We start from the raw sequence: 20,008 nt of genomic DNA, 5'->3' as shown, positions 1-20,008 counted from the left end.
GCTAAATAATATTCCATTCCATATACTATATCTCAATTTATTCAGCAGTTGATGGAAACTTGGGCAGTTTCCATAATTTGGCTGTTGTAGAAAATGCTGCTGTAAACATCAGTGTGCATGTATCCCTTTGAAGCATTATTTTTGTATTCTTTGTGTAAATACCTCGTAGTGAAATTGCTGGATCGTAAGGTAGTTCTATTTTCAATTTTTTGAGGAATCTCCATGGTATTTTCCAGAGTGGCTGCACCAGTTTGCATTCCTACCAACAGTGCAAGAGGTTTCCTTTTTCCCCACATCCTTGGCAACACCTGCTGTTTCATCATTCCTTGATTTTAGTCATTCTGACAAATGTGATGAGTTATCTCATTGTACTTTAGAATTGTATTTCCCTGAAGATCAGTATTGTTGAGCATCTTTTCATGTGTCTCTTGGCTATCTGTCTGTCTTCTTTGGGAAAATGTCTATTCATGTCTTCTGCCCATTTTTAATTGGATTTCTCTTTTTTTGCGTGCTGTGTAACTTTATATATTTTGGACACTAACCCTTTATCAGATGTCGTTTGCAAATATCATCATCCTGTAGGTTGTGTTTTAGTTTTGTTGATTGTTTCCTTGGTGACAGAAGCTTTTTATTTTTAGGAAGTCCCATTATTTTTCTTGTGTTTCCTTACCTCAGGAGATATATCTACAAAGACATTTGTACAGCCAATGTCAAATAAGATACTGCCTGTGTTATCCTCTGGGATTTTTATGGTTTTAGGTTTCACACATAGGTCGTTATCCATGTTGGATTCATTTTTGTGTATGTTGTAAGAAAGTGGTCTGTTGTTGTTTTTGTTTGTTTTGCAGGTTGCTGTCTAGTTTTTCCAAAACCATATGTTGGAGAGACTTTTTTTTAAGTGTATTTATTTATTTTTGAGAGAGAGAGAGACAGAGCATGCAGAAGAGAGGCAGAGAGAAATAGAATCCCATGCAGACTCTGCACTGTGTGGAGCCCGGCACGGGTTTGAAACTGATGAAACCTGAGATCATCACCTGAGCTGAAGCCATGATCAGACGCTTCAGTGACTGAGCCACCCATGTGCCCCAAGACTATCTTTTTTTCAATTGGATATTCCTTCCTGCTTTGTTGAGGATTAATTGACCATATAGGTATGAGTTGATTTCTGGGTTTCCATTCTATTGATCTATGCATCTGTGGTTGGTTTTGTTTGTTTTGTTTTGTTTTGCTAGTACCATACTGTTCTGATCACTATAGCTTTTTTTAAAAAAATTTTTTAGTGTTTATTTTTGACAGAGAGAGAGACAGAGCATGAGCGGGGGAGGGGCAGAGAGAGAGGGAGATACAGAATCTGAAATAGGCTCCAGGCTCTGAGCTGTCAGCACAGAGCCCGATGTGGGGCTAGAACTCACAGACTGCGAGATCATGACCTGAGCCGAAGTCGGATGCTCAACTGACTGAGCCACCCAGGCGCCCCACGATAGCTTTGTAATATGACCTAAAGTCTGGAATTGTGATGTCTCCATCTTTGCTTTTCTTCAAGTTTGTTTTGGCTGTTTGGGGTCTTTTGTTGTTCCATACAAATTTTGGGATTATTTGTTCTAATTCTGTGACAAATTTTTTGTTATTGTGATAGGGATTTCATTACGTGTGTAGATTGTTTTGAGGAGTGTAGTCATTTTAACAGTATTTTGTTCTTCCCATCCATGAACATGAAATGTATTTCCCTTTCTTTGTGTCCTCTTCCATTTCTTTCTTCAGTGTTTCATAGCCTTTAGAGTGTAAGTCTTTCACCTCTTTGGTTAGGTTTATTCCTGGTATGTTGTGGTATTTGGTGTACCTGTCAATGGGATTGATTCCTTAATTTCTCTCTCTGTTCATGATTCGTCTATAGAAATGCAATAGATTTCTGTACATTGATTTCTGTATATTGTGACTTGTCAAATTCATATATCAATTCTAGCAATTTCTATCAGAGTCTTTCATGATTTTTATAGAGAGCATCATGTCAGTTACAAATAGTGAAAGTTCTACTTCTTCCTTGCTGATTTGGATCCCTCTTATTTCTTTTTGTTGTATGATTGCTGTGGCTAGGACTTCCAGTACTATGTGGAATAACTGGTGAGAGGGGTCATCCCCGTCTTGTTCCTGACCTTGGAGGAAAAGCTTTCAATTTTTCCCCATTGAGGATGAGATTAGCTGTGTGTTTTTCGTAGATGACCTTTATTATGTGCAGGTAGGTTGAGTCTCAGTCTGTTTTGCTGAGGGTTTTTTATCATGAATGGATGTGACATTTTGTCAAGTGCTTTTCCTGCATCTGTTGAAAGTATCATATTGTCTTTATCCTTTCTTCTATTACTGTGGTGCATCATGTTGATTGATCTGTGAATGTGGAACCACCCTTGCAGCCCAGGAATATATCCCACTTGATTATGGTAAATGATTCTATTAATGTATTGTTGACTTTAATTTGAAGGTATTTTAATGAGAATTTCTGCGTACATACTCATTAGGCTATTGGTCTGCAGTTTTATTTTTTAAAAAAATTAAAAATTTTTTTTAACATTTATTTATTTTTGAGAGAGAGAGAGAGAGACAGAGCTCAAGAGGGGAAGGGCCAGAGAAAGAGGGAGACACAGAATCTGAAGCAGGCTCCAGGCTTTGAGCTGTCAGCACAGAGCCTGACCCGGAGTTTGAACTCACGACCCGCGAGATCATGACCTGAGCCGAAGTCGGACGCTTAATCAACCGAGCCACCCAGGTGCCCCTATTTAAAAAAAATTTTTTTAACATATTTTTGAATGCTTATTTATTTATGTAGAGAGATAGAGTACATAAAAGTGAGGGAGGGGCAGAGAGACAGGGAGAGAGAATCCTGAGCATGCTCCACTGTCAGCACAGGGTACAATGTGGGACTCAAATGCATGAACCGCAAGATAATGACCTAATCCGAAATTAAGAGTTGAACAGCCAACCAACCAAGCCACCCAGGCGCCCCGGAAGTTTTTGGTTTTAGTGGAGGCTTTATCTGATTTTGGTACCAGGGTAATAATGGCCTGATAGCATGGGTTTGTAAGTTTTCCTTCTTTTTTATTTTTTGTAATAATTCAAGAAGAATAGATATTACCTCTTCCTTACATGTTTGGTAGAATTAATCACTGAAGCCTTCTGGCCCTGAACTCTTGTGTTGGGGGAGATATGTTTTTATTACTGATTCAGTTTCTTTCTGGTTTCTGATTTTATGTATCTACCTGTTTCAGTTTTGGTAGTTTATGTGTTTCTAGGAATTTATCCATTTTTCCCAGAGTGTCCAATTTGTTGCATATAGTTTTTCATAGTGTTATCTTCTAATTGTATTTCTGTGGTGTGGACTGTTATTTCTCCTCTCTTATTTGTGATTTTATTTATTTGAGTCCTTTCTTTCTTCTTTGTGAAAAGTCTGTCTAGGAGGTTTTCAAATTGATTACTGTTTTCCAAAGAACCAGCCCCTGGTTTCATTGATTTGGTCTAGTGTTTTTTAGTTTCTATATCACTTATTTATCCCTTAATCTTTATTATTTCCTTCCTTCTGCCATCCTTAGGGTTGGATTGTTCTTTTTCTCATTCCTTTAGTTGTAAGTTTGGATTGTTTGAGATTTTTCTTGCTCTGTAAGGTAGGCTTGTATTGCTATATACTTCTATCTTAGACTGCTTTTGCCCCATTCCAAAGGTTTTTACCAGTGTATTTACATTTTCATTTGTTTCAGTATATTTTCTCATTCATTTCCTGGTTGACCCATTCATTTAGTAGCATGTTGTTTAACCTCCCTTTATTTGTGGCCTTTCCTTTTTTTTTTTCTTTTATTTTTTGGGGGGAGGGCGTTGACTTCAAGTTTCTTAGCTTTGTGGTCAGAAAAAATGCTTGGTCTGATCTCTGGGTACCTGTTGAGGCCTGATTTGTGACCTAGAATGTGATCGATTCTGGAGAATGTCCCATGTACACTTGAAAAGAATGTGTATTCTGCCATTTTAGTATGAGTGTTCTGAATATGTTTGTCTTTCTCTGATTGACATATTTCACTTAGCATAATATATTCTAGCTCCATCCACATTGTTGCAGATGGCAAGATTTCATTCTTTTTTGATGGCTGAGTGATATTTCATTGTATATATGTGTGTGTGTGTGTGTGTATGTATGTATGTATGTATGTCTGTATATATATGTCTGTATGTATACACACACACACCCCACAACTTCTTTATACCTTCAGCAGTTGAGTTGATGGATATTTGGGCTTTCTCTATAGTTTTGCTATTGTTGATAATGCTGCTATAAATAATGGGTGTATGCAATTTCACTATTAGGTATTTACCCAAAGGGTACCAAAATACAGTCTTGGTTTTAAAGTTTATTTTGCCTGATATAAGTATTGCTATTGGCTTTCTTTTGACATTATTGGCATGAGAAATGTTTCTTCATTCCCTCACTTTAAATCTGAAGGTGACTTTAGGTCCAAATAAGGCTTTGTAGGCAGCATCTAGATACGTCTTGGGTTTTTTTGTTTGTTTGTTTCTTTTCTTTTTTTTTCTTTTGTCCATTCTGACACCCTATTCGGTGTCTTTTTATTGGAGTATTTAGTCCATTTACATTCAGAGTAATTATTGATAGATATATAGTTAGTGCCATTTTATTGGGTGTTTTGCCATTATTTCTTGATGTTTTCTCTGATCCTTTGTTGTCTGTATCACTTTTGGTCTTTCATTTCCATTCAAAGAGTCCGATTTAAATATTCTTTTCTTTTGATTGGTATTAATTAATTTATTTTTCATATATATATATTTTTAGTTTAAGCCCAAGTTAGTTATCTTATAGAATACATTTTCAGGAGTAGAATTTAGTGATCCATCAGCTACGAAAAATACCCAGTACTCATCGCAAGTGCCCCCCTCCAGTGCCTGTCACCCATTTAACCCATCCCTATTCAGTAACCCTCCAGGAACCCTGAGTTTCTTCTCTGTATTTAAGAGTCTCTTATCATTTGACTCCCTCTCTGTTTGTATCTTATTTTTGCCTTCCTTTCACTATGTTCATCAGCTTAATTTCTTAAATTCCATAGATGAGAGAAATCATATGATGTGTGTCTTTCTCTGACATTTTGCTTAGCATAATATAGTTCAGTTCCATCCACAGTGTTGCAAATAGCAAGATTTCATTCTTTCTGATCGCTGAGTAATATTCCACTGTATAAATATACCACATCTTCTTTATCCATTCATCAGTCAATGGTCATTTGGGCTTTTTGCATAATTTAGCTATTGTTGATAATGCTGCTATAAATATTGGAGTGCATGTGCCACTTTAAGTCAGCGTTTGTGTATCCTTTGGATAAATACCTAGTAGTGCAATTGCTGGGTCATAGTGTAGTTCTATTTTTAGTTTTTGTGACTAATCTCCATACTATTTTCCAGTGTGGCTATACCACTTTGAATTCCCACCAGCATTGCAAAAGGATTCCCTTTCTCTGCATCCTTGCCAACACCTGTCAATTCCTGAGATGTTAATTTTAGCCATTCTGATAGGTGTGAGGGGGTATCTCATTGTGGTTTTGATTTGAATTACAATGATGATGAGTGAGGTTGAGCATCTTTTTTTATGTGTGACCAATCTGGATGTCATCTTTGGTAAAGTGTCTCTTCATGTCTTTTGCCCATTTCTTCACTGGATTATTTGGTTTTTGGGTGTTGAGTTTGATACGTTTTTTATAGATTTTGGATACTAACCCTTTACCTGATGTGTCACTTGCAAATATCTTCTCCCATTCCATCATCTGCCTTTTACTTTTGCTGATTGTGTCCTCTGATGTGCAGAAGCTTTTTATCTGGAGGTCCCAATAGTTCATTTTTGTTTTTGTTTCCCTTGCTTCTGGAGACACGACAAGCAAGAATTTGCTGTGGCCAGGATCAAAGAGGTAGGTTGCCTGTTTTCTCCTCTAGGATTTTGATGGTTCCTGTCTTACATTTAGATCTTTCATCCATTTTGAGGTGTGTGTGTGTGTGTGTGTGTGTGTGTGGTTTAAGAACATAGTCCAGATTCATTCTTCTCACTGCCCAGTTTTCCCAGTACCATTTGCTGAAGAGACTCTTTTTTTCCATTGGATATTCTTTCATTCTTTGTCAAAGATTACTCGGCCATATGTTTGAGGGTCCATTTCTGGGTTCCCTATTCTGTTCCATTGATCTCTGTGTCTCTTTTTGTGTCTGTACCATACTGTCTTGATGATTGCAGCTTTCTAATACACCATAAAGTCCAGAATTATAATGTCTCCAGCTTTGTTTTCTTTTTCAATATGACTTTGGCTATCTGGGGTCTTTTCTGGTTCCTTATAAATTTTAGGGTTGGTTGTTCTAGCTCTGTGAAGAATGCTGGTGTTATTTTGATAGGGATTGCATTGAATGTGTCGATTGCTTTGGGTAGTATTGACATTTTAACAATATTTGCTCTTCTAATCCATGAGCATGGAATGTTTTTCCATTTCTTTCTGTCTTCTTCAATTTATTTCATAGATGTTATATTGTTTTTTCTTTTAATTTTTTTTTAATGTTTGTTTATTTTTGAGAGAGAGACAGAGCATGAGCAGGGGAGGGGCAGAGAGAGAGGGAGACACAGAATGTGAAGCAGGCTCCAGGCTCCAAGCTGTCAGCACAGAGCCCATCGTGGGACTCCAACCCACAAATGTGGGATCATAACCTGAGCTGAAGTCAGTGCTTAACTGACTGAGCCACCCAGGGGCCCCTCTACTGTTTTAAGTGTACTGATCTTTCACCTCTTTGGTTAGGTTTATCCCTGGGTATTTTATGGTTTTCAGTGCAATTGTAAATGAGATCAATTCCTTGATTTCCTGCTGCTTCATTATTGGCATATAGAAATGCAACCAAATTCTATATCTTGATTTTATATCCTGAGACTTTCCTGAATTCCTGTATCAGTCCTAGAAGTTTTTTGGTGGAGTCTTTTGGATTTTCCACGGAGAGTATCATGTCTGTGAGGAGGGTAAGTTTGACCCCTCCTTGCCAGTTTATACACCTTGTATTTCTTTTTGTTGTCTGATTGTTGAGGCTAGGACTTCTGACAGTATGTTGAATTATAGTGGTGAGAGTGGACATCCCTGTTGTGTTCCTGACCTTAGGGGGAAATCTCTCTTTTTTCCCCACTGAAGAGGATATTAGCTGTGGGACTTTTGTATCTGGACATTATGATGTTGAGGCATGATCCTTCTATCCCTCCTTTCATGAGGGTTTTTTTTTTTTTTTTTTCATGAAGAAAGGATGCCGTATTTTGTCAAATGCTTTTTCTGCATCTATTGAGAGGATCATGTGGTTCTTACCCTTTCGTTTATCAATGTGATGTATCCCATCAGTTGATTTGCAGACACTGAATCAGTTGTGCATCCCAAAAATAAATCCCACCTCATTGTGGTAAGTAATTCTTTTTATGTATTGTTGGATCTGGTTTGCTAATTTTTGTTGAGAATTTTTGCATCCAGGTTCATCAGGAAAATTGGTCTGTAGTTTTCCTTTTTAGTGGGGTCTTTGTCCAATTTGGACTCAAGGCCATGCTGGCCTCATGGAATGAGTTTGGAAGTGTTCCTTCCATTTCTCTTCCCTTGACCTTATCTTGTTCTTTCATTTGGGATGCATTCCTCTTGTCTTGGTATTTTGGCTGAGTATGTGCCTTCTCTCTGTTACCAAACCTCATTGTGTTACCTGCCTATGAGTTGAATGGTTTTATGAAGAGGAGCTCATCCAATGTCCAGGGCCTGACACATCAGGGAGTGTCTGTGGTGTGTGTTGCATGCCCTGTTTTGTGTTCTGGCTGCACTATCCTTCAGGCCAGTTGTATGGAAAGTGTATGGTCCTTGGCCAGAATGTGGTGAGTTTTATCTAGGTCTGCTCTGATCTGCTTGTTAAATAAGACTTGAAATGACTGCCACTAGAAGTGAAGCCCTGCAGAACTGTCTGGTCAATAGAGGTGGTGTGGTCATGGGCTTCACCTGGTCTTCTGGGGAAGGGGCCAGCTCCATTGGGACTGAGGCAACCTTGAATGACCCAGAAGGCCAGTCTCCCCAGAGCACAGGGAGGTGGGGCTTGGTCTAAGCAGGTTAGGCAGCCAGTGTGGGAATGGCCTTGTTTCTAGCAGGTGGCTCTGTGTTTATGCTGGGGGGCAGAGGAGGGAAATGGCGCCACCCAGCTCCTCTGGCCCAGCTCCTTTGTCCCCTCTTTGTGAACACTGCCTCTCAGGGATGTTCTCCAAGGTGAATGTATAATCTCCCCACTGTGTGCACCAGGAGTTGTACAGATCACTGTTTCCATGCCATCTGCTTGCAAATAGTTTGCTGCCTTCTCTCCAGGAGTAGGCCAGTGTCCTCAGGGCTGTATCCCAGCCAAGCCTGCTAACCTTTGAAACTCCACATTCTTGGAGTGCCTGGATGGCTTGATTAAGTGTCTGACTCTTGATCCTGGCTCAAATCATGACCTCATGGTCATGGGATTCTCTCTCTCCCTCTCTTCCCGCCCCTCCCTTGCATGTGCTCTCCTTATGTCTGTCTCAAAATAAATAAACTTAAAAAAATTAGTGGCACGGAATACCTCATTTAGGTAAGATTGCCTCCCTGAGGGGAATGGCAGGAGTCTATCAGTTAAATTTCCAGCACTGACTAGGAAATTCTTTGTTGACTCATTAAAGGTTACATTCCTGCAGGAATGAAACTAGGTTTGGTGACATGGGGCCTTAACGTAAGTAACTCCATGATGGGCCTGTGATTTTTCTTAACATTCCAAACCCAAATTTTTACACATCTATTTTTTATTAAAGATATAGCCCTAAATAATATTTTAGCCATCTACTGCCAGCCCGATTTTTCATATCCTGTGAAACTATGAACATCTCCTAATCATAGATGAAGATCAACTCTGTGGCTCTAAGATCTTTGTGAGTCTAAGTTACTGATGGACTTTTGAAGTCTTTGACCCAGGGACCCCCAGCCAGGCTGCTAAGCCATCACTTAGGCACAGAAGCACCCTTTCCAAGTCACCCCTTCCTAAAGCGTTGTCTTTCCCTCTTGTACTTCTGGGTCTTACCCTTTGGCAAGTCACATATCCTCATGCAAACCTGTCAAAGTGGCCCAGAGAAAGCTGCTTGCCTGTGACTGCCACTTCATGGTCACATCTTTTCCTTCTGAAACCACTTGAAATCCCTATCATTCTTCCAGTCTTTGAAAATCTCTTTGATTTGGAAATATTTTATTCTGTTGTATTCCTGCTAAAAATATGCATGAAAATATTAAAGCAAGGATTCTTTAGAATAAGTGACCAGTCACAATGATTCATCTGGCCGTTTGTACATTGTTTTTTAAATGTTCAGGCATGATGTGAAGCACATCCTGTAAAATCTGAGTATCATTCATTATCTAGGATAACCACCTTTATGGAAAGCCATTAGATGACATGCTCCTTCAAGATCAGAAAAACACTTAATTTACATACCACTGAATACAGTGGTATATACATATGTTATTACCTTAAAATATGTAAAGTAGATGTTTCTATGAATTTTATATCATTGTGCATTTGGTTTTCCATAACACAAATGCTATTATTTAAATTAAACGATAGTAAGAACAACAAGAAGAGGTACATGTCCATCACTAGTAACTAATACTAGAACTAGTTATATGATATTATGTGTTGAAAAAATAAAACCATGATTACTAATAATCTTTTCATTCATGATGGGTTTCTAGTTACCAAAAAAATTGGGAAGATAGTACTGAGTCTCCACAGACATCAGATTGTTTTCTGACTATTGATGTCCTATGAGTTGGTACATTATCACAATCAATATCCCGAAGAGATATGGTAGTATTAACTAAAGTTTATATGTTAACTCAGATTTCTTCAGTTTTAACCTCTTCTGTTCCAGACTCCTCCTAGCTGGCACATTACATTCAGTCATTCTGTCTCCTTAGGCTCCACCTGGTCATGATGATTTTTAGATTTTCCATATTTTTCATAATCTGCAAAGTTTTGAGGGTACTTTTGTACAGTGTATTTTGTAGCATGATCCTTGGTTGGGATATGTCTAATGTTTGTTCAAATGCTTAGGCCAGAGTTAATGTGTTTTGGAGCAGAAGATCCAGAGGCATAATGCCATCCATAATTATCACTTCACATAAAGGTTGTTTACTCTGAAGATTGGGGTCTTTTGTGTTTCCATACAAATTTTAGGACTGTTCTAGTTCTGTGAAAAATGCTGTTGGTATCTTGATGGAGATTGCACTAATTGTGTCAATTGCTTTGGGAAGTATAGACATTTTCACAATATTTGTACTTGCGATCCATGAGCATGGAATGTCCTTCTGTTTCTTTGTGTCATCTTGAATTTCTTTCATCACTGTTTTACACTTTTCAGAGTATAGGTCGCTCACCACTTTGGTTAGATTTATTCATAGATATCTTATTATTTGGTGTGCAACCGTAAATGGGACTGTTTTCTTAATATCTCTTTATACTGCTTCATTATTGTTGTCTAGAAATGCAACAGATTTCTGTACAATGATTTTGTATCCTGTGACATTGCTGAATTCATTTATCAGTTCTAGCAGTTATTGGGTGGACTCTTTAGGGTTTTCTATATATAGTATCATGTAGTCTGCAAAATGTGAAAGTTTCACTTCTTGCAGATTTGGATTTGTTTTGTTTTGTTTTTTTGTCTGATTGTTGTGGCTTGGACTTCCAGTACTATGTTTACGAAAAGTGGTGAGTAAACATCCTTGTCTTCTTCCTGACCTTAGAGGAAAAGCTCTCAGATTTTCCCCATTAAGGTTGATGTTAACCGCATAGATAACCCTTTATTACGTTGATGTATGTTCCCTGTAAACCTAGTTTAGGGGGTTATAATCATGAAAGGATGTTGTACTTTGTCACATGCTTTTTTCTGTATGTATTGATAATGACCGTATGTTTTTTTTTTTCTTATATGTTTATTCATTTTTGAAAGACAGAGACAGAATGTGAGTGGGGTAGGGGCAGAGAGAGAGGGAGACAAAGAAGCAGGCTCTAGGCTCTGAACTGTCAGCAGAGAGCCTAATGCAGGGCCTGAACCATGAACCATATGGTCATGACTTGAGCCAATCAAGAAATGAGCCACCCAGGAGCCCAGATCATATGGTTCTTATCCTTTCTCCCAGTGATGTAATGCATCACAATGATTGATTTGTGAATATGGAACCACCTTGCAGCTTGGGAACAAATCCACTTAATTGTGGCGAATGATTTCTTGAAGGTATTTTTGAATTTGGTTGGTAGTATTTGATTGAGAATTTTTGCATCCATGTTCGTCAAGGATATTGGCCTGGAGTTCTCTTTTCTAGTGGACTCTTTATCTGGTTTTGGTATCAGGGTAATGCTGGCCTCATAGAATGAATTTGGTAGTTTTCCATCCTTTTTTATATTTTGGAATAGCTTAGAAGATGAGGTCTTAACCTTGTTTTTTTTTTTTTTTAATTTTTTTTTCAACTTTTTTTTTTAATTTATTTTTGGGACAGAGAGAGATAGAACATGAACGGGGGAGGGGCAGAGAGAGAGGGAGACACAGAATCGGAAACAGGCTCCAGGCTCCGAGCCATCAGCCCAGAGCCTGACGCGGGGCTCGAACTCACGGACTGCGAGATCGTGACCTGGCTGAAGTCGGACGCTTAACCGACTGCGCCACCCAGGCGCCCCTTAACCTTGTTTTAACTGTTTGGTAGAATTTACCTGTGAAGTCATCTGGTCCTAGACTTTTGATTGTTGAGAGTTTTTTGATTACTGACTCAGTTTCTTTGCTGGCTATTGTTCTGTTCATGTTTTCTATTTCTGTGTCAGTTAATGTAACTTATATGTTTCCAGGAATTTACCTGTTTCTTGTAAATTGTCCAAATTTTTTACTTACAAGTTTTCATAATATTATCTTATGATTGTGTTTCTGACGTGTTGGTTGTGATTTCTCCTCTCTGATTTATGATTTTATTTGAGTCCTTTCTCTTTTTTTTTTCTTCTGATACAAGTTTTGCTACCCTGGGTTTCTTTTGACATTCATTTACATTTCTTGACATCCTCTCATTTTTATTCTGTAGGTGTCTTGCAGTCTAAAATGGGTCATTTGTAGGCAGCATATAAATGTGTTTTGTGTTTTCAAACATTTTTACACCCTATGTCTTTTTATTACAGCATTCATTCCATTCACATGCAAAGTAATTATTGATTTGTATCTATGTATTGCCATTTTGTTACCTGTTTTGTTGTGGTTTCTAATGATTTTCTCTATCCTTTCTTGTCTTTCTCTTTCATGCTTTGCTGATTTACTTTACTGATGTATTTTGATTTCTTTCTCCTTATTCTTTGCATATTTATGAGTGGTTTTTGATGTATGGTGACCATTAAGTTTTTACATAATTTCTTTATGTTTAGCCATTTATATTAAGTTGATGGTCATTTACCTTTGAACCCATTATTTTCTTCTCCCTATATTTTGGTACATGAGTTCCTTGACTGATTTTTTACAGAAATATTCATTTTTACTGGATTTGTATTTTCTACCTCCCTGTTGTCACTTTTGTTCTCTCCTTTCCACTCAAAGAGTCCCTCTTAGTATTTCTGGCTGGATTGGTTTAGTGGTACAAACTCCTTTAGTTTTTGTTTGGGAAACTCTATGTCTCCTTCTATTCTGAATGATAGCCTTGCTGGATAGAGTATTCTTGGCTGCTGATTTTTCCATTCAGTGCTTTGAATATGTCATGTCACTTCCTTCTGTCTTTCCAAGATTCTGTTGACAAATCTGTAGCTGTCTTTGGTGGCTGGGGGCAATGCACCAGGGCAACCAGGGGCTCAAGGCTGTGCACAGAGTGTGTCAGTGGCTGGGACATGTGGGTGGGTGAGACAGATGAGGGTAGCCAGGGGTGCACAGCATGCGGTGGTAGCTCTGCCTGCAGCTGGCCAGACAGGGTGCCCATGCGGTTTTAACAGAGTTTGCCCTGAGTCCAGTGCTGAGGCCAGCAGGCTTGGAGTGGGTGAGTCCACCAGAGGACTGGCACATGGCTAGTATGTTAGGTAGCAAGTGTCTGTGCAGCTCCACTCCCTGGTATGTGCCTCTGGTCTTATTCCTGGACGGGGGGGTGGTGGTGGTGGGGACAGGCAGGAATGGGGCCTGTAAGCTCCCTCATTGTTGGAGAAGTCCCCTAACGACTCAGAAGTCAGCGTGAACAGGTCTGTCTCCTGTTGCCTTGACATTGTGTAAAATGCTACGTTTACGTTGTCTCTCTACACTGGCAGGGACCTGGCTATCACTCATCCTCCTGGATCACCCAGTGCTGGGTCATCTGACCTCTAAAGCTCCAGGATCCAAACTCAAGGGAATTCAGCCCCTCTGGGTTTTAAAGCCAAATGTTCTGGGGATTAGTCTTGCCTGTGTGAGCTCCCTGGTGTGAGGGCTCACTTTCTCTGTCTCTCTGCAGGCAGCTGCCCTCCACCTTTCTGACCTTCCTAACCTTTCAGGTACAGCTTCTATTTAGTTGTGGAGTTTGTTCTGCCAGTCTTTGGATCGCTCTCTGGTTCATGGACTTGGATGTGGATGTTATGCAGTTGAAAACATGGGACAGGGTGAGCTCAGGGTCCTCTTACTCTGCTATTATTAATTTTTTAAATGTCTTCATCTTTTGGATTTTTGAGACATGGTCAGACAGACTCCTATCACCCATGCACTCAGGATTAGAAAGGAACTTTCCCACATTTGCTTCTAGTATTTTATGTTTTGAAACTCTCTTTAATGATGTATAATTTACATATAACAAATAGCCTCTAGTTAAAGGGTATGATTTGATGAGACTTGATCTCATAGCTACAGCACCATGAAGTCATATGGTTTCTCTCTAAACCTTAAATCATGATTCCTTTGTGTCTAAGTTAATGTTGCTTTTGAAGTACGGACTATATTTTTTTTATGTTTTCAGATATTGCCCAGGTGTCTGAATGCCTGCACGGGGGTACCTCCTTTTCTGATAGCCTGTATTCCTGTTAAGTATTGCAGTCGGTCTAGCTTTGGACTTTATCCTGTATTGTATCTTTCACTCTGTTTACTTAATTTTGTTGCAGTATGATGATGTTGCGGTATGAGTGATGAGGGATTCATAATTGGATTGATTTTCACTAAATGGCACGAGCTGCAGTTCCAATTATGACAGAAAGCATGGGCTTCCTGTGTTAGGTACTCAAGAGCAAGGCAGATATCCTGGGCACTTGAGCTGAGAATGTCACTCTTTTCGCTCGCACTCTTCCCTTCCCTTGGAGACAAGAATCCCCTTTTGTTCACACAGAAATGTAGGTGAAGTCAGCAGAGAAACGTACCTTCTCTTCTCTCCCCTTTGTCTCTCAGACTCCCTGTCGCTACCTTCTGCCTGTCCCTTTCTCTGACTCAATCCCCCAGGTCCCCTGCTCCAATCCAGCCATGATCAGGGTGTCCTCCAGCTCCTGGCCTCTGCTCTGGCCATCCCTCAGTGAGGAAACTGCAAGAGCATTATGTAGTTCACGGGTCTGATCAAGAAATCTCTGTTCCTCAGAGCCCCCCTACACATGGCGCTGTCTGTGGAGACCTGGCACCCTGGGCAAGGGTTTGACTCCATGTGTGGCCTCCTCACTCCTCTCCCACAGTCACTGCTGGTCCCTCATCCTTCCCCACCATTAGAACTCCACCATTTCCCAGGGACAGATACCTATCTATTTGACCCCAAGGCACCAGGAAGCCAGTGAATATTTCTAAAATAAATGAGCATAAGCACCCCATCAATCTAGATATAGGAAGTTCCCATCATCCCAGAAAACTCCCTCGGGCTCCCCTGCACAAAGGGTGATCTTGCTTCTATCCTCTATCACCACCATTTCTGGTAACACTTTGTTACCTGTGTGTACAGGAACCCCACTGTGTGCACTCGATGGGGAGTGAGAGTAGATGGTCCTAGAAGCAGACGCTGACACAGAGATAGAACGATGAAAGGTGGGTTAGCGGACAGTAGGAACGACAAAGTGGAGGGGACAGGATGGGCAGGGAAAGCATTCAGGCAGATCTGACACCTGCTTAAAATGTATATGTAATCACCATATTCTGTCTCCGTGCACAGTCCTCTTCAAATTTCAGAATAGTTGTCCTATAAGGCAAAGAGATTTTGGTTTATTTCCCTCTGATCTTATGTTTTCCTACATGCATTCTGTCTTCTGTAGTTTATCAGTGGGTGTGGCCTCAGATGAACACTTTAGAGTGTGGCTGCATCTGTGAGATTGTATGTAATGGAAAATGATTGTCTTCAGATCTAGATCTATGAATGTACACATTCTCATAATTATCTCTTCTTTCTTTGTCTGGTAGGGCCCGAATTTTAATAGAAAAATGAGGGACCTTGTCTCATTGTTTAAAACGGCGATTCCCAGTCCCTGGGCTGACATGTTAACAGTTTTAGTTTAATGAGCTTCTGTGACCATCGTTTTTTGATGATCACTGTGTGGAGATATCTTAATTGAAACTGTGAGAAGGGTGAATGGACACTTCCCAGACATTTTGCAGATGCTTTATGTATTTATTGTCTTCTTTTCATAATGTTCTTAGAAACAAATATTATCCCTGTTTTCACAGATAACACAGCTGAGGCTCTGTGTAGGTCCCACTGAGAACTGGTATTAGGGCTGAGACAGCAGGAACACAGGCAAAGCCTCAGGATATTGTGAGAGAAGCTTGAGGAGATGCAAAGCTGTAATCAGGTTGATGCAGAGGTGGCTTCTGGCCAACCCTGAATTATAGGTTGACCCACTAAGAGTTTGACTCAGGCTGAAGGCCAGTGCAGGCCCTCAGCTGATCTAGATCCTGTCTCCACTTTTAGTCTCACTGAGGGCTATGAACTTGGGCATACAAGCATTTCCATAAGACCAAGTTAAATTTCCCATGTCTCCAGGGCATTTTCCCCCCACAAATATCCAGAACCTTCAGAAAACCCAGGGTGACAACAGCCTTTTTAGATGATTACCTAGGTGCACTTTGACGAAAATGACATTTCGGAGATGAACACTGCATTGTGCACTGAGAGTGATCGCACATAGCAGCTCCGTGTGAACCTCACACTCCCTGCTCAGGCTGTGGTCAGGAATGGCCTCCAACTGCATCTCACTGACCCCAGCACCCTCTGCACTTCCTCAAACTCTGCTTACTGTCCTCAACTTCCCTTCTATTCCTGTGTAATACAAGTTTCCCCTATTTCTGCACTGGATCCTTCACTGGTGTTTCCATTATGGTGATCACAAGGTCTGTGTCACTTAATGCATGTCCCTCTTTCACATAGGACACCTGATGCTCTAAAAGTTAGGGGTGCACCTCATTCTTTATAGAACCCAAAGCATTGTGCCTCCAAAATATGCACCAGTGCTGCTGATACATCTGCTTTTGTGTAGAAAATCCTCTTTCATTTTGACAAGAAAGATGTATATAGCTCACTGTATTACAGGGAAATGACACTGCCCATTGTATGTGTGCCCTGAGAAACTTGAGATATGCTACAGTGTCCTCAGGCAGGTTGTAGTTGGATTGCCAAGACTCACAACCATCTCTACATCATTACCACGAAGTCAGTCATGAAGAAGATGAATATACTTTACCAGCCAATCATCCAGTTCAGGTCATCTTAGCAAATAGAGTAGGTGGAAGAGAGGGAGGTGGCCTATAGCCCATGACTGGTAGTGAAGGGTGGTCCATGGGATAGAGCCTGCAAGGCGATCCTGGGAAAGGAACAGGCCCTCTTGCATACATAACGGCCTGCAGAACAGAAATGAAAGCTATGTTCACAGGATAGAACAAAGCACCAACATCAGCAAAGAGCAGAAACCCAAAGAAGCAGTGCTCGTAACCTGCCAGCTTCCTGACCACCATGTTCCAAGAGGGCAGCATCAGTGCCAAAATCTCTACCCATACTTTGGGTTCCACTTACAGCTTTGGGATGGGGAACGGATGTTATGGATAAACTAGTGTCTCCACGTGTCGGGAAATGTAGAAACATCAAGGGCTCTATTGCTAGATTAGTAGACTTAATGCCAAATTAACAACGTAGCATATTCCAGATAGGAAGACATCTATGTCCAGGATCACCCTCTACCTCTCATCACCCTCCACCACAGAGGCTGCTTATTTATATGTGAAGAACTACAGAATGAGAAGGAATGACAATCCCAGTCTCCACACATGGAATCATAGCCCTCGTGGCTCAAAGCTCTGCCTCTAAGCCCTTGCCTGTGCCCAATCTACTTCTCTCTCAACAGTGGGGTCTCCTCCTCTCTGGAAGTGCTATCCATGGGCACAGAGACACATGGGGAGGTGGGGATCCTGAGATCCTACAGAGGACCTGGATAAGCATGCTCTTAGAGAAACAGGTAACCTATACATATTAGTTGGGTTCAGCTAATTTATTTGAATTCAGAGGTACTCCTCAGCTTAAGTACAGTACATTTTGCAGGGTAATTGTGTCCTCTGGAAAAGTGAGCTGAAATTCTAAATGACAAAATTAACACAAATGTACTTTGATTTCTGGCGTATGTTTCTATGTTTTAGCTGTACCTGTGACACAGGACACAAGAGAATGTGCTCATGTGAACACAAGTGAAGGACATGGTGGGGACTTGCCACACAGGTAATTTTGGATTTTTTCTCTTCACAACTTAAGTTTCAGGGCATGTTTTCTATGACAAATATGTCACCTCTTATAGTTTACAGTATTTATACCCATGGCACACTTGAAGGAATTTTGGACAGCACATTTACCAAAAAAAAGATGGAATGCTGATGGGTATAAAATGTACTTCATCTAAGACCATTCTAAATGACGCATACAAAAATATAAGTTGGAGTGAAGGCAGTTTTCATTTTCAAACTGTAAGGATACCCACAGATTTTTATGAACACGTGAAAACCCTTGATAGAAACAGGAGAGGAAGAAACAGCAAAAGCAATGATTTCACATTGAGAAGATCTGGAAAGAATGAGGCAAGGTAGGAGACTTACAAGTGGAGTGTGGTGTCATCCTCCTTGATTTATTCCGGGAACACGTTGGAAAAGCCCTATGGTCCTCACCCTTAAGCACACTTAGCTTCTAAAGGTACCACAAAGAGATGCCAGGTGGAAAACAGGGAAGCCCGTAGACTCAGGGGTAAAGGTTGTGCATTTGGGGGGAAAAAAAAGACAGCACCCATACCATACGGCACTCAAACCAGAGACAGTGGCAGGAGAGTGTGCTGCACAGAAAGATGCGGCTCTCTGGAAAGACATAGAACTGAAAATGCCACAGCATTTACCTTATGCTTCTTGGCAGTTTTGGTAGAGCCAGTGTTGATGTCACTCTTGGGAGTGACACCTGCTTCTGGATCTGCTAAAGGCCCTAGAAGGGATGGAGGTTTATTTTGATTTGAATAGACTGTTTAGAGATCAAAAACAAAAACAAAAACAAAACCCTCCCTTCATTCTTCTGACAACTTAAACTCTTTGCCCCAGTCAGATCCCAAATCAGATGCAGAGGGTGTCCCACATGCCTCAGGTGATCCCCAAGAAGAACTTGAAGAACCATCCCTTATAACCTAATGAAGACTCCTAAAAGCCCTGATTCAGATGTATTCCTCACTCATCGAACAACTATAGATGGCTGGGGGCACAACTAGATGGACATACATTACGTTGTGCCTCATGCCTCACAGATCCCAGCACGTGGACTGTGTATAGGGAGGGCATCACTGCTGAACCGCTCTGTCTGCTTTTCTGTACACGGCCCCATTCCTTCCCCACAAGAGACGCCTGTACCAACATATGGTGGGGGAAATGACAAAGATGATATGTTGAGCATGAGAAACTTGAGGAATGTGGTAATGGAAACAGACACATTCCCCTTGTATCACAATAGTCTGTGGCACTGCCCCTGCACCTTGGCCAAAGGCCTAACACCAACAAAAATAAGATGAGTGTGTTTTACAAGTCAACTTCTAGTGCTCAGATCATCTTGCCAAGTGTTGCAGGTGGAGGAGTTTGGGGTGGCCCCAGGGCCACCAAGGCTCAGGAGGTGGATGTGCCTAATAGTCCATGGGGGCGGGGCACCTCTAGGGTAGGGCATGCAAAATCATCCAGTTAACAGAGGAGGTCCCCAGGATCCAGACTGCCCTGCAGAACAGAAGTGACAGCTACATTCATATGCCAGACAAGAGAACAAATATCAAAACCAGAGAAGAATGTGTTCGCACCTGCCACCTTCTCTGCCACCAGGATCCAAGAGATGCCACCTGAAAGCTCCATCCCTGCCACTGGACACCACCTACAGCTTGGGGTAGTAGATGCAAGAGGTTAACCTACTGCCACCACTCATCACTGCCCATGTCTGCAGAAGTAAAATGGCAAGGGTCCTGTCCTAGAGGGTTAACAGAAGTAATTACAGTCTAATGAAGTAGCATTCTCTGGACAGGCAGCCATCGATGTCCAGGTTCACCCTGCATCCCTCCTCTACGGCGACTCCAGATGCTCTGTTTTGGTATGTTAAGAACACAAAAAAATGAGTGGGAATAAATGGCTCATATTCTGCTCATGGAATCATAGCCACTCCTGGCGAAAAGTTCTGCAGCTGGACCCTCACCTTGCCTCCTCTGCTTCTCTCCCTGAGAAAGGAGTCTTCCTTCCTGAAGTGTTGTCAAAGGCCTCTGAGACCTCTGGGGAGTGGAGGATGCCTGGAATCTTGCAGGGGAATGAGAGTGTTCTGTGACAAATAAGTTACTTATGAATGTCTACAAAGCTCAGATGTGTTCATCTTAATTCATAGGGAATTCTGATTTTAGGCATACTACAGGACACAGAGTAATTATGCCCAACAGAAAAAAGAGGTAGAAATTCACATAACAGATTTAAAGCAAGTGTTTTGGTATAAAACTC

General features: G+C 40.8%; 1 protein-coding gene across 3 annotated transcripts in view; it reads left to right on the top strand.

The window, feature by feature from the left end:
• The window catches only part of LOC147576996 (uncharacterized), a 97,422-nt gene that overhangs the window by 70,121 nt on the left and 7,293 nt on the right, over nucleotides 1-20,008 (top strand). For all 3 annotated transcript variants that reach the window (XM_086679240.1, XM_086679242.1, XM_086679241.1), the window contains one exon: nucleotides 17,657-17,735. In XM_086679240.1, coding sequence (XP_086535366.1) covers nucleotides 17,657-17,735 — 79 coding nt within the window. The remainder of the gene's footprint in view (nucleotides 1-17,656; nucleotides 17,736-20,008) is intronic.

The sequence above is a fragment of the Puma concolor genome, chromosome D1 (genome assembly GCF_028749965.1).
Source record: "Puma concolor isolate L17-30 chromosome D1, mPumCon1.1.hap2, whole genome shotgun sequence".
Classification (NCBI taxonomy): Eukaryota; Metazoa; Chordata; class Mammalia; order Carnivora; family Felidae; genus Puma; species Puma concolor.
Note: the sequence above shows the minus strand (reverse complement) of the source record. Positions and strands in the feature narration are given on the sequence as shown.